Here is a 14,944-nt window from a genome sequence, read left to right as displayed (position 1 = left end):
AGTAGGATTGCCCAACCTTCCTTCCGAGGAGTGGCTGATGGGTTTGAACCGCTAGCCTTCTGGTTAGCAGTCAAGTGCTTTAGCCACTGTGCTACCAGAGGTATTTTCAGTAGTAGCCTCATATGCATGTGAATGCTGGACAGTGAATAAGGAGGACCTCAGAAGACTTGATACATTTAACTTCTGGTGTTGGCAAAGAATATTGAATGTACTATGGACTGCTTATGTTCTATTGACTATGCAAAAGCATTCAATTGTGTGGATCATAACAATGTTGCTTGCTGAAAGTGAGGCTATCCTGAAGCACTTACTGATGACGATTAAAGTCTGCAATATGGATTATACCTCAACATAAAGAAAACAAAAATCCTCGCAACTGGTCCAATAAACAGCTTTAAGATGGATGGAGAAAAGATTGAAGTTGTCAAGGATTTCATATTACTTAGTTCTATAATCAACACCAATGGAAGCAACAGTCAAGACATCAGACGATGTATTCCATTGGGTAAATCTGCAAAAGACCTCCTTCAAGTGATGAAGAGGAAAGATTTCTCCTTGAATACTAAGGTGTGCCTAACCCACGCCATGGTATTTTCAGTCGCCTCTTATGCATATGAGAGCTGGACAATGAATAAGAAAGACTGAGGAAGAGTTGATGCTTTTGAGTCGTGGTGTTGGAGCAGAGTGCTAAGAGTACCATGGACTGCTAAAAGGGCTAACAAATCTGTCCTGGAAGAAGTGCAGCCAGAATGCTCCTTGTAAGCAAGAATGGCCAAGAATCTCACCTACTTTGGTCATGTTGTCAGAGGAACCGTTACTTGAAAAGGGATATCGTGCTTGGTAAAGTGGAGGGTCAGTGAGGATGGGGAAGGCCTGCAATGAGATGGATTGACACAGTGGCTGCAACTATGGGCTCAGGTATAGCAAGGGTCTTGAGGCTGGCACAGGATCGGACAGTGTTTTGTTCTGCTGTGCATGGGGTCACTATGAGTCAGAGATGACTCGACGGCACCTAACAACAACAATGGACTGCTAGAAGAGTTAACAAATTTATATGGAAGGAAGAACAGCTCCAATACACCTCCAGGAATTGATGGGATACCCACTGAGATGTTTCAACAAATGGATGCCACACTAGAGGCACTCACTTGGCTATGCCAAGAGATTTGGAAGACAATTACCTGGCCAACTGACCATTAAATATCCATATTTGTATCCATTCCAAAGAAAGGTGATCCCACAGAATGTGGAAATTATTGAACAATATCATTAATATCACATGCAAGAAAAATCTTACTGAAGATAATTCAAAAATGGTTACAGCATATATTAACAGAGAACTTCCAGAAATGCAAGCTGGATTCAGAAGAGTACGTGGAATGAGGAATATTGTTGCTGATGTCAGATGGATCTTGGCTCAAAGCAAAGAACACCAGAATGATGTTTACTTGTGTTTTATTGACTCTGCAAAGGCAGTCGATTGTGTGGATCATAACAAATTATGGATAACATTGAGAAAAATGGGAATTCCAGAACACTTAACTGTACTCATGAGGAACCTGTACATAGACCAGGAGGCTGTTGTTTGAACAGAACAAGGGAACACTGCATGGTTTAAAATCAAGAAGGGAGTGTGCCAGGGCTGTATCCTCACCATACTTATTCAATCTGTATTCTGAACAAATAATCTGAGAAGCTGGACTATATGAAGAAGACTGTGGCATCAGGATTCGAGAAAGACTTATTAACAACCTGCATTATGCAGATGAGATAACTTTGCTTACTGAAAGTGAGGATGACTTGAAACACTTACTGATGAAGATTGGAGACTACAGTCTGCAGTATAGATTCAAAACCAAAAAACCAAACTCACTGCCCTTGAGATAGATACAACTCATACTGACCCCTCCTTGGGTTTCTGAGGTGGTATCACTACAGAATTAGATTGCCCCATCTTCCTTCCGAGGAGTGGCTGATGGGTTTGAACTGTCAGCCCTCTGGTTAGCAGTCAAATGCCTTAAACACTATGCTACCAGAGCTCCTGCAATATGGATTACACCTCAATATAAAGAAAACAAAAATCCTCACAACAGGACCAATAAGCAGCATTATGATAAATGGAGAAAAGATTGAAGTTGTCAAACACTTCATATTACTTGGTTCTATAATCAACACTAATGTAAGCAGCAGTCAAGATATCATTCATCGTACAGCATTGGGCAAATCGGCTGCAAAGGACCTCTTTCAAGTGCTGAAGAGCAAAGATACCTCCGTGAAGACTAAGGTGCACTTGACGCAAGCCATGGTATTTTCAGTCACCTCATATGCTTGTGAAAGCTGGACATTGAAAAAGGAAGACTGAAGAATTGATTCTTTTGAGTTGTGGTGTTGGCAAAGAATGCTGAAAGTACCATGGACTGCTAAAAGAACTAACAAATCTGTCCTAGAGGAAGTACAGCCGGAATGCTCCTTGGAAGTGAGAATGGCCAGACTTTGTCTCACCTACTTTGGTCATGTTGTAAGAAGGGACCATTCCCTGGAGAAAGGATATCATGCTTGGCAAATTGGAGGGACAATGAAAAAGGGGAAGGCCCTCAACGGGATGAATTGACACAGTGGCTGCAGCAATGGGCTTAGGTATAGCAAAGATCATGGGGCTGGCACAGTCCTGGGCAGTTTTTCGTTCTGTGGTATATTAGGTCCTATGAGTCTAAGATGACTCGATGGCACGTAACAACAACAGCACTGATAAAAGTTACTGATTTATACCAGAAACAAAGCACACCAGTTATGTTTTTGAGGGCTACCTGAAAAATATTGCTTTACTGATTTAGTTGCAACTTTTATTTATGAATGCTGTTGGTAAAATTAACTCAAACATATGCATGAATATTGAAGGAATCCAAGAGCCCTACTCTCATGTTCAGAATACTTAGAAAGTGATAATATTCCTTTTATTTTAGATGAAATTTACACGTCCAGAAAGCTAACATGTTTCTGATTCTAAAAATTTTTGCTTTATCCACCCACCAAGAAAATCCAAACCCACTGCTATCAAGTTGGTACTGACTCATAGTAACCTTTTAGGACAGATTCGAACTGCCTCATGGGGTTTCCAGTTCTTTAAATCTATACGGAAGCCAACTACCTCATCTTTCTCCCACAGAGAGGCTAGTGGGTTGGAAATGCCAACCTTTGATCAGCAGCCAAATGCTTTAAGCACTCTTCCACCAGAGCTCCTTATTCATTCACATAATCCTTTTAATTCAAACTTGGGTTACATTCTCCCAAAGAAACAGTATTGTAAGTTGTGGCAGATATACTTGGAGAGAATGTTATATTTCAGGTCTATTACAATAGTCTGTCAGTTTGTGTATTGTGGTGTCTTGGTTATTTTGAAAACTAAGGTGTACTTGACCCAAGCCATGGTATTTTGAATAGCCTCACATGCATGTGGAAGCTGTACAATGAATAAGAATGACTAAAGAATGATGTGTTGAATTGTGTTGGTGAAAAATACTGAAAATATCACAGACTGCCAGAAGAATGAAAAATCTGTCTTGGAAAGAGTACAGCTGGAATGCTCCATAGAAGCAAGAATGGCCAGATTTCATCTCATGTACTTTGGTCATATTGACAGAAGGAACTGGTCCCTGGAGAAGAGAGATCATGCTTGGTAAAGTAGAGGGTCAACGGAAAAGGAGAAGAACCTTATCAAGATGGATTGACACATTGGCTTCAACAGGAGACTCAAGCAAAGCAAAAACTGTGAAGATGGCACAGGACTGGGCAGTGTTTTGTTCTGTTGTACATAAGGTTGCTATGAATTGGGGCCAGCCGGAGAGCACTTAACAACAACAACAGTGTTCTCAGATTTGAGCATGCATTAGAATGCCCCCGAGGCTTGTTAAAACAAAGATGACGGCTCCAGCACCAGAGTTCTTACTCCATCTGATTGCATTTGTAGCACATTCTCAAATGATGTTGCTGCTCCTGCTGGTCAGAAGCAATTCTTTGAGAACCTTTGTATTAACTGATTAGTATGCTTCTGTTCTGGGGCCATACTTTGTTTCTTTATGCATTCTCTAAACTGAAAAAATGATGTTTCTCACATTTGTACTCATGGTGAAACCAGCCCTTTTACTTCTGCTGGTGTTTAATCTTCAAGATATTTCCTGTAGCCGGATTATCTCAATTTGCATCCTAATTGATTATTAGAAGCTTTGATCCTTTTCCTTATTAGCTTTTAATTTTCTTTGGAAAGTGAGCCTTCCTTCCTTTAAATAATTTTATACATTGCTTTATATGTCTTTTACTGAAACAGTTCTCCTTAAGATTTTTATCTATTGAGTATCTCCAATAATTATTTGGGAATTATCTATTACATGCAAAATATGAAAAGATGAGCCACATACAACCTGTATCTTCAAGGAATTTACCACCTAATATATAAAAAGAACTATAATAATAGAGAAGGAACAGTGGTGGCACAGTGGCTAAAGCACTTGGCTGCTAACCGAAAGGTCAGTAGTTTAAACCCACCAGCCACTCCACAGGAGAAAGTAATCTGCTGCCATAAAGATTACAGCCTTGGAAATCCTATGGAACAGTTCTACTATGCCCTATCAGGTTGCTATGAATCAGAATTGACTAGATGACAGTGAGGAGCTAAGGCACTTGACTGCTAACCAGAAGGCTGGCAGTTCAAACTGTCAGCCACTCCTTGGAAGGAAGGTTGGGCAATCTACTTCTGTAGTGATACTGCCTTGGAACCCCAAGGAGGGGTCACTATGAGTCGTGTCCGACTCGTTGGCACATAATAACAACAGATGGCAATGACATAATAAGATTTAAGAAAAGGTTGTTGCTGTTGTGATACTGCCTCGGAAACCCAAGGAGGGGTCGCTATGAGTCGGGTCTGACTCGACAGCACATAACAACAACAACAACAACAACCTTTTCTTAAATCTTATTATGTCATTGCCATCTGTTGTTATGTGCCAACGAGTTGGACATGACTCAAGAAAAGGTTACAGATAAATTATTAGGAAGATTCCAGGAGTGGGAAGGTTACTTCAAATTAAATGAAATCAGGGAAAGTTTATCGGACCTGGCATTTGAGCTAGTTTTAAAAATGAGGATTTATGTTTAGAGATGGGAGAGTGGGGCATTCCAGATGAAAGGCTCAGAATAAGTGGAGTCATAGCTGTAGGTGTGATTGAAAATAACATAGTAATTCAGTTTGCCTGGAGTATAGAGGATATCAGAAAGGATCTTTATGGTAGCTTATTGGGGGGTAAGAGTTAAACTTTTTAAGGATAAGGGAGGTGTGAACTTGCTTGTTGAAAGATGCAGTGGACATTTATAGACCTGTGTTTTTTCTGTTTTCTATCCATAGAAAAACCAAAAGAAGGTACACCAGTGTGTTACTAGTGGCTATCTCTGGTGGGAGAATTGTTGTTGTTGTTGGGTGCCATCAAGTTGATTCCAACTCACAGTGACCCCAGGTGACAGAACTGCCCCATAAAGTTTTTTTGGCTATAATCTTCATGGAAGCAGATTGCCAGGTCTTTCTCCCATGGAGTTCCTGGGTGGGTTTGAACTGCCAACCTTTTGGTTAGCAGCCGAGTGCTTAACTGTTGCACCACCAGGGTTGTGTTGATTTCTGCATTTTAATTTTTTTCTACATATATTTTTATAATGTAATTTTAAAATTTTATGAAAAATACCTATTTCATAAGCACACTGTATGGCAACTGGTTATCTGAGAGCATATTGATTTTTTTGTTAAGAAAGCCTATATTAGATCCATCCTGCTGCTTCTCTTTTATCAACAAATATTTATACTTAAATAATTTCAGCCCTAGAGAAAATTTGAAACAAATTTGTTTTTAGTTTTCATTTTAATATATGAATTGTAAAGTTCATTAAATGCCTCAAAATTTACTATTTTTCAACTACAAGGGATATTTTTATTCAACTTCTTTTTCACATCAATAGGTTTTACAGGAAGCTACACATGTCTTGCAGAGTGAAGTGGACAAATGTGTACAAGATATAATGAAGGAAAAGAATATTAACCCTGAGAAGGATGCCAGGTATGCTGTTTTTACAGTATTCTTTTTTATTACAGAGTTGTTTCCGTTGAGTTACAGAGATCTCACACACATTTGAACTGTCAGAAGCAGAAGGAGTTGTGGAAATCATCTAATTCAGTCTTCTCATTTCACTAGATAAGGAATATAAATCCAGAGTGGAGAGGTAACTTGTACAATATTATATAACTATGATGAAAGCAAGACTAAAACCCCTATCTTTTGCTTCATAGTTGAGTATTATTGCCATTATATTATCTGTCATCTTTAATATAACTTAATATTACTTTCCCAAAGTTAAATAGCTTCATCTACTATATACTTATCCTTTAAAATTTCACTCCTGTCTCCTACTCCATGAAGGTCCTCTTTGGATCTTCTAGTCTGAGTTAGGTTCCTTTGCTCTGTCCACACATAGAGCATTCTAGCATAACGTTTAACTCATTATATTGTAGCCACGGATTTACTGTTTTTCTTCCCAAGTGAATTCTAAGTTCCTTAAGAAGAGTGGTGTTTTCTCATTTAGGTTTTTGTGTTCTCAGCATTAGTACATTGAGATAGTATTTAGCAATTTGTCTCCTCATTCACCATTTTCTTTGTTGATACAGAAGAAAGAGCAAGTTATTTTGGCTGGTACAGGAAGAGTACAGGGGAGAATTGTAAGGTGACATTTGAACTGGACATTGATAAATGAGTAGAAGAGGACCTTCTGTAGAAGACAGTGCCAGCAAGGCAAAGAGAAATAGAAATACAAGAATATCTGGGAACTATAAGGAATGCTTTGTGTCTGGAACGCTGAATATATATAGAGCAGTGGTTGGAGAAGTGAATAGAATGCAAAATTGGAGATGCATTGCAAAGTCTTAAATGTAATTCTGAAGGAATGAGATAATTTGTTCTCTGTTTTTTTAAGTAAACAAGTTACATTATCATGTTTGTATTTTAGAAAGATGGAAGATAAGTTTGGGGATGCAGAATGCTGGTAGTAGGAATAAAGATAGAGAAGTACGTGAGCCATTCAGACAAGAAATGACAAAAGCATCTATACAGCAGGGAAAATGGAGATATGAAACTTACTTTGAGGGACATTTAAGAGATATCCTGGATAAGAACTTGAGTACCTTTTTAGATTTATTGTTGATGGAGAAAGAAGAGGATTAGAATTCTGAGTGTTCAAGCTTTATTAGGGATGACATTAATAGATTAAAAATCTTAAGAAAGAATTTGTTGCTACAGGGAAGATAAGCTGTGGTATTTGGGAGAACTGACATCGCCTGCCATGCAGCTCTCTATTATGTATTTGGAAAATTAGGTCTTTTGTTGACCTCAGGCAATAAACATTTGGAATCTCTGAGAATACCCAGAGCAAACTTGAAAAATGGACGTGAACAAATGCTTGTAATTTGCAAAGTTTGCAATTCCTACATGTCTTATCCTCTTTTTAGACCCTGTTTTACTATATTCTGCATAATACTTAGTATAATGCTTTGTGTTTAAGGAGGCTCTTGGTGCTTACTGGCAGGAAATGCTTTCTAAATAGACATATGAGCTACAGGCTGTGGAAGGTGTTACTCTATTGTGATAAGATAGGATTTATACAATAATAATTTTATTATTTTCAGTTTTAAAATCTGCATGAAGGCTTGCTTACTACAGATATCTGGTTATAAACAGCTTTATATGGATGTTGAAAATGAGAGAAAAAAGCCATATGATTCTGATAACTTGCAACATGAAAAGCTACTCCTCAAGGTAAATTTTTGTTTTCTCTATTTGGAGTTATTGAACACTAGAAAAATAAATCATGCTTCAGCTGGGTAAGATCATAGTAGAAATTCTAGAGGCTTATAGAGCTATTTAATTTCTTTAGCTTTTCAGAGAATCATTGATATGGAAAAATTTTTAGCTAACTATTTTTGCAATTTTCTGATGAATATTAAAATTTTATTTCTTTTCATTGTGAAATAAATTATAAGCTTATAAGGAGATATCTAATGAATCCTCAAACTCAGATTTTCCACTTACTTTTTATATAAATTGCTCATATAAGGTGCTTTTTCAGTTTACCTTCAAATTGTGAATGTGGATGTCCCTTTTAGATTATTATGTCAAATCTTTTGGAGTTATAGAATGTTAGTTGCCAAATAATGCCACAATAAATTTAAACATTAAGAAAATAAAGATCTATATTTGGAATTTCTTGTTTAATATTTCTTAAGTATAAATACATAAGGACAAAATGGTGATGAAATTAAAGAATATTGGACTTGGAATAAGCTTTAGAGATCATCTAGTCCAGTTTCTTTACTTAAAGTATGAGGAAGCTAAGGCCCAGAAATGAATTGATTTGCTTTAGGTTCTAGAAGTAGGGCCTGGACTAGACACTAAGCCCTTCCATTAGACCTATTTTAATTTAATTTTTAAATGTTAAAATTGGAGAAAAGACCACATTACACTTGGACCTAGGCTCTGGTAGCATAGTGGCTCAGGCACTTGACTGCTAACCAGAAGGCCGGCGGTTCAAACCCACCAGCCACTCCTCGGAAGGAAGATGGGGCAATCTACTTCCGTGGTGATACTGCCTAGGAAACCCAAGGAGGGGTCGCTATGAGTCGTGGCTGACTCTATGGCACATAACAACAACAACAAAGGTACTGTGGAAAGAAACATATATTTAAATTAGCGTAGTCTGGAACCTTTTTTTTTTTAAATGTTGTTGACCCACAGTAAGAGACACTGTTTAAAAACAGTAGCAACTTCTGGAAAGATGGCTGCATGAGCAGGTCTAAGATCCTGACACTCTCACATCAGCACTAAGAAAAGTAACTAGAAATCTGTAATGTCAGCTCTGCAGGAACTCTGAAAAGTATGTGGAGAATTGCAGCAACTAACTGTACCCTGAAAAATAGAAAAAGATGACTTTTAATCAGTCAGAAAACTTGTTTTTCTACTGTTCACACTTCTTACTTTCCTGGTGCAACACTTGGCAGCTACAGTGGAGTTGGCCTTTGGCTTACCTTCTCAAAGATAGGTCCCCAGTCTCTGGCTCTGGAGTGAGTATGGCAGACTTTTTTGGTGGACTGTTCAGTGTTTCTTTTCTGATCTGTCTGGGAGCTACCTGAAGGACTCAAGCCTTCATCTGATCTTAATTGGACTCACACAGGGTGGAGGTGGAAATGGCAAAGATGGAAAGCTATGACCAGCTGAGAGTTTCTTGTACAAATTAGTGATTTCAAAAGCCCTATATATACATGGGGAAATTGAAAAATCATACTCATGCTCAATGCTAACACACTGTAATAGTCTGATGTCCCAACTTCAACAAAAAAACACAAGACATACAAGGAAACAAAATGATTGTCCATTCGAAAGAACAAACAAAGGGAAAATATTGTCTCTATGGAAGCCCAGATTATGGACAGATTAGAAGACTTTAAACAGCAGTATAAAAATGCTCAAAAACTACAGGAAAACTTTGGAAAAGACCTAAGAAAACCAGGAAAATAATATGTAAACAAAAAGAATATCAATAAAGAGACCCTGTAAAAAAAGGAGCCAAACAGAATTACTGGAGCTGAAATATACAACTGAAATGAAAAATTCAGTGCAAGTTATCAATAGCAGATTTGAGCTAGAAGAGGGAAGAACTGGAGGATAGGGCAATTGAAATTATTGAGGCTGAAGAGCAAAAAGAAGAAAGCATCAATACAGCTGAGCAAAGTGTGCTGGAACTAGGGGATACCACTAAGTGAGCTATCATATGCATCATGAGATTCCCAGAAGGAGAAGCTAGAGAAAGTGACAGAAAGAGTATTTGAGGAAATAATGGCAGAAGATTTTCCAAATTTTACAAAAGACATGAATCTACAAATCCTAGAAGCTTATTGAATTCCAAATGGATAACCAAAAGAGATTCACATCAAGGCACATTATAACAAATATTCAAAGGCCAAATATAGAGAATCCTGAAAGCAGCAAGAGAGAAGGAATGGTCACATATAACGAATCCTCAGTAAGATTAAGTGCCCATTTTTTGTCAGAAACCTTGACAAGAAGGCAGTGGAATATTATGTTTAAAGTGCTGAAAGTAAAAAACTGTCAACCAAGATTTCTATATCTGGCAAAACTGTCTTTAAAAATTAGGGCAAGTAACTATGGGGAGGAAGTGAGAGGGGAGCTGTTGCACTGTGGTAAACTGTGGTCAATGTCATGAGACAAAGTATATGTGAACCGTTGTATGGAAAGTAAATTTGCTCTGTAAACCTTCACCCAAATCACAAAAAAAAAGAGGGCAAAATTAAGACACACCCAAATAAACCAAAGCTGGGGACATTCATGATGACTAGGCCTGTACTACAGGAAATGTTAAAGGGAATCCTTCAGATAGAACTGAAAGAACATTAGATATAACTTGAAGAGGAGTGTAGAAAAGAAAAATCTTCCACAAAGGTAATCTCATGGGCAAATGACTTTAGTAGTTATTTTCTAAATGACTCTGAAAGACAAATATATCAAATACAATTCTTCAGTAAATTTCAGTTACTGGGCTCCAAATGTATAAAGATTAATTTATGATAACTACATAAAAAGGAGGAGAGAATGGTATGAGAATAGTTTTTTATGTTACTGAAGTTAAATTGGTATCAGTTTAAACTAGATTGTTAAAATTTGAGATGTTGAATGTAATCCTCAGAGTAACCCCACACACATAATCTAAAATATATACTCAAAAGGAAATGAGAAGGGAATCAGAATGTCTCACTACAAAATAAATGAACTAAACACAAATGATGGTCGTACAAAAAGCAATCACAAAGGAGCAGAAGTATTCCTTATATTTTATTGGTAATTACCTTAGATATAAATGAATTAACTTTGCAATCAAAAGTCAGAGAATGGCAGATGGATTGGTGGTGGTAGTAGGGAATCTGTCTATAAGCTTTCTACAAGAGGCACATCTTAGAGCCAAAGACACACATAGATCAAAAGTGAAAAGATGAGGGGATAAAAAAATTCCATGCAATAGTGACAAAAAGAGAGCTGGGATGGCTATATTGATTTCAAACAAAATAGCATTTGGTCAAAGTCTGTTATAAAGACAAATAAGGACATTATACAATGATAAAAGGGTCAATTAATTAATCATTAAATAACAATTATACATGCATATATCATCAGAGCCCCAAATACTGACAATTCAAATGAAAAATAGACAGTTCTGGACCACTTTTAGGAACTGTGGTAGCATAGTGCCTAAGGCACTTGACTGCTAACCAGAAGCGTGGTGGTTCAAACCCACCAGCCACTCCTCGGAAGGAAGGTTGGGCAATCTACTTCCATAGTGATACTGCCTTGGAAACCCAAGGAGGAGGGGGTCTCTATGAGTCGGGTCCAACTCAACGGCAAATAACAATAGCAACATACCACTTTTAGTAGTGGACAGGACATCTGGAAAGAAGATCAATGAGGAAACAGAGAATTTGAACACCACTATAAGCCAACGGGACCTATTAGACATATATAGAACAGCACATAATGCACATGAATTTCAGTGTATTATGTGCCGAGTAGAGGGATTCCAGTGTACGTGGATCATTCTCCAAAATAGACCATATGCTAGCTCACAAAACAATTCTCAATAGATTAAAAAAGACTGAAATTATACAAAGTATCTGTGATCACAATGTAATGAAACTAGAATTAACAGAAGGACAACTGGAAAGTACACAGATATGTAAAAATTAAACAATACACTATTAAACAAACAATGGCTCATAGAAGAAATAAAAGAGAAATGAAATGAGTCAAATGAAAATGAAAGCACAACATACCAAAATGTATGCGATACAGTGAAGGTTATGCTCAGAGGGAAAATTATGGCAATAAACAGCTACATTTAAAAAATCTCAAATCAATAACCTAACTTTAAAATTTCATTGATTAATGATAGAGTTGTGCAGCTGATTAATGTAAGTGCTGTAAATAAGTTATACACTTGTAAAAATTTGGCAAAAACTGTGTGATAGGTATATTTACAACAATAACACACACAAAGAGTAGATGCTGAGGCTGCTTATGTATGATCAACCACCTCTTGATTTGGAGGTTTACAGTTATAGTTTCATGGGACATCCCAGTTAATTGGCTTAATAATTGGCTTAATGTTTAGTGCTTCTGTTCTTCCCCTTACTTTATTGCATAGCACTTGAGGTCTTAAAAGCCTGCAAGCGGCCATTCAGGGTACAACAATTGGTCTTATTTGCTGGGATCAACAGAGGAGGAAGGAAAGTTAAGGAATAGGAGGAGGAAATGGAATGTGTGGCAAATTGCCTCTATGAACAACTGCCTTCTTTGCCGTGAGACCAGAGCTGGATGGTGCTCAAGTACCATTACTGAACACAGAATAATCCAGGATCTCTGGTAGCATAGTGCCTAAGGCACTTGACTGCTAACCAGAAGGCTGGCAGTTCAAACCCACCAGCCACTCCTCGGAAGGAAGGTAGGGCAATCTACTTCCGTGGTGATACTGCCTCGGAAACCCCAGGACGGGTCGCTATAAGTCGGGGCCGACTCAATGGCATATAACAACCACAACAACAAGAATAATCCTGATCAAAAGGAGGAGAACAGAATTTCAAATTCTTGTGAAACCCAATCTTGAGCCATGGAGATGAGATGAACTCCTGCCTGAGATATTTTTTAAACTTTAAACCAAAAATATCCCCCCAAGTCTTCTTAAAACCAAATGATAGTTAACCTGAACTAGTAGAGAATACCTGCCTTGAGCTTTATACTCTTTTAAGATACATCTATATGAGATCAAGTTTACAACAATAACTCAAAAAATTAGACAGGAAATTTAGGAGGAAGGAACAACTCAGAAATGGAGGGTGAGAATGGTTGTACAACTTGGAGAATATAATCAATGTCACTGAATTATACATGTAGAAATAATTGATTTGGTGTGTGGTCTGCTTTGTGTCTTCTGAAGAGCAGCAACAAAGATAATATATGTTGTTATTTGCCACTGAGTTGGACCTGACTCTTAGCGACCCCTCCTTGGGTTTCCAAGGCAGTATCACTATGGAAGTAGATTGCCCAACCTTCCTTCTGAGGAGTGGTTGGTGAGTTGAACTGCCAGCCTACTGGTTAGCAGTCAAGTGCTTTAGGCACTATACTACCAGAGCTCCATCTATGTATCTATATATATATAAAATGAAATAAAATATATAATTTGAAGAACTGCAAAAAGAAGAGTAAACTATGTCCAAAGCTAGCAGAAGGAAAGAAGTAATAAACATATGAGTAGAGATTAATGAAATAGAGAATGGAAATACAAAAGGGAGACTCAGTGAAAAAGAGAAAAGATGCAAATACCTAAAATAAGGAACATGGGGACATTACAACTGATCCTATAGAAATAGAATCATAAGAGAATACTACAAACAATTTTTGGACATTTAAAGTGACCGTGGGTGCAGCCATTTTGAATGTTTATAAGTGGCAACCATTTTGGATTTAAAAGTGATAGCATTCCCATTTGGATTCCAGGGACCTAAGAACAGGCAGCGAGGTGGGAAGCAGGGAGAGGATGGAAAAGGCAAAGGGAACAGATCAAGGAGTCAGCCACAGGGACCCAGGTGAAGAGAGGGAACCCAGGCAAAGCCCCACAAGGAACGAGTTGGGAGGCAGGAAGAGGACAGAAAAGGCAAAGGGGACCGGAACAAATCGAGGAGTCCACTGCAGGGAGCCAGGTGAGGAGAGGGAACCCCGGCCACCCCCACAAGCAGCGAGGTGGGAAGGCAGGGAGAGGACAGGAAAGGCAGAGGGGACTGGAACAGATCAAGGAGTCAGCCGCAGGGACTCAGGTGAGGAGAGGGAACCCAGGCCACGCCCCACAAGCAGTGAGGCAGGAAGGCAGAGAGAGGACAGAAAAGGCAAAGGGGATAGGAACAGATCGAGGAGTCAGTTGCAGGGACCCAGGTGAGAAGAAGGAACCCAGGCCACCCACCATAAGCAGCGAGGCAGGAAGCAGGCAGAGGACAGAAAAGGCAAAGGGGACTGGAACAGATGAAGGAGTTAGCTGCAGGGATCCAGGTAAGGGTGGTTGGAGGGGTTTCCAACAGCTAAGGGAGACAAACTTGTCTGTCAGTTTGTCCTACTATGGTGATATGTCGCTGTAAGTTTTGAGGCTGTGCTACTGGTGTTTCAAAACCAGTGGGTGCACATGGTACACAGGTATCATCCCAGCTTGCAGACTGAGACAGACTAGGAAGAAGGAGGAGGCCATCCAATTCTCAAAGAATTGGCTAGGGAAAACCTTATGAATAGCAGAGAAATACTGTCTGATACATTACTGCCCAACTTTATGAATAGTCCAGAAACATTGTCCAATACAAAGGAGGAAGATGAGTCACTTAGCTTAGACAGCTCTCAAAGTAGGACTGGAAAAGACCTGCATTATCAGAGTAAAATCAGCCGTACAGCTGTGGATAAGGTAAAGCTTTCGAGACCTCCATTTGCTTATGTGGCACCACTCAAATTGAGGAGAAACAGCAGCAAACATCCATTAATAATTGGAACATGGAATGTACGAAGTATGAAACTAGGAAAATTGGATTGTCAAAAATGAAATGGAACACATAAAGATTGATATCCTCGGCATTAGTGAGCTGAAATGGACTGGTATTGGCCATTTTGAATCAGACAACCATGTGATCTACTATGCCGGGAATGACAGTTTGAAGAGGAATGGCATAGCATTCATCATCACAAAGGATGTTTCAAGATCTGCCCTGAAGTACAATGCTGTCAGTGATAGGATAATATCCATATGCCTACAAGGAAGA

At 38.6% G+C, this 14,944-nt stretch overlaps 1 protein-coding gene across 1 annotated transcript in view; it reads left to right on the top strand.

Annotated features, from left to right (window-relative positions):
- The window catches only part of ELMOD2 (ELMO domain containing 2), a 48,588-nt gene that overhangs the window by 11,035 nt on the left and 22,609 nt on the right, over nucleotides 1–14,944 (top strand). The window contains exons 3-4 of the mRNA XM_007941204.2: nucleotides 6,001–6,098; nucleotides 7,718–7,847. Of these exons, the coding sequence (XP_007939395.1) occupies nucleotides 6,001–6,098; nucleotides 7,718–7,847 (228 nt within the window). The remainder of the gene's footprint in view (nucleotides 1–6,000; nucleotides 6,099–7,717; nucleotides 7,848–14,944) is intronic.

This window comes from Orycteropus afer, unplaced genomic scaffold (assembly GCF_000298275.1).
Source record: "Orycteropus afer afer isolate SDZICR_OR568_19922 unplaced genomic scaffold, OryAfe1.0 scaffold00076, whole genome shotgun sequence".
NCBI lineage: Eukaryota > Metazoa > Chordata > Mammalia > Tubulidentata > Orycteropodidae > Orycteropus > Orycteropus afer.
The sequence above is the reverse complement of the archived record's forward strand: the minus strand, read 5'-3'. Positions and strand labels throughout refer to the sequence as shown.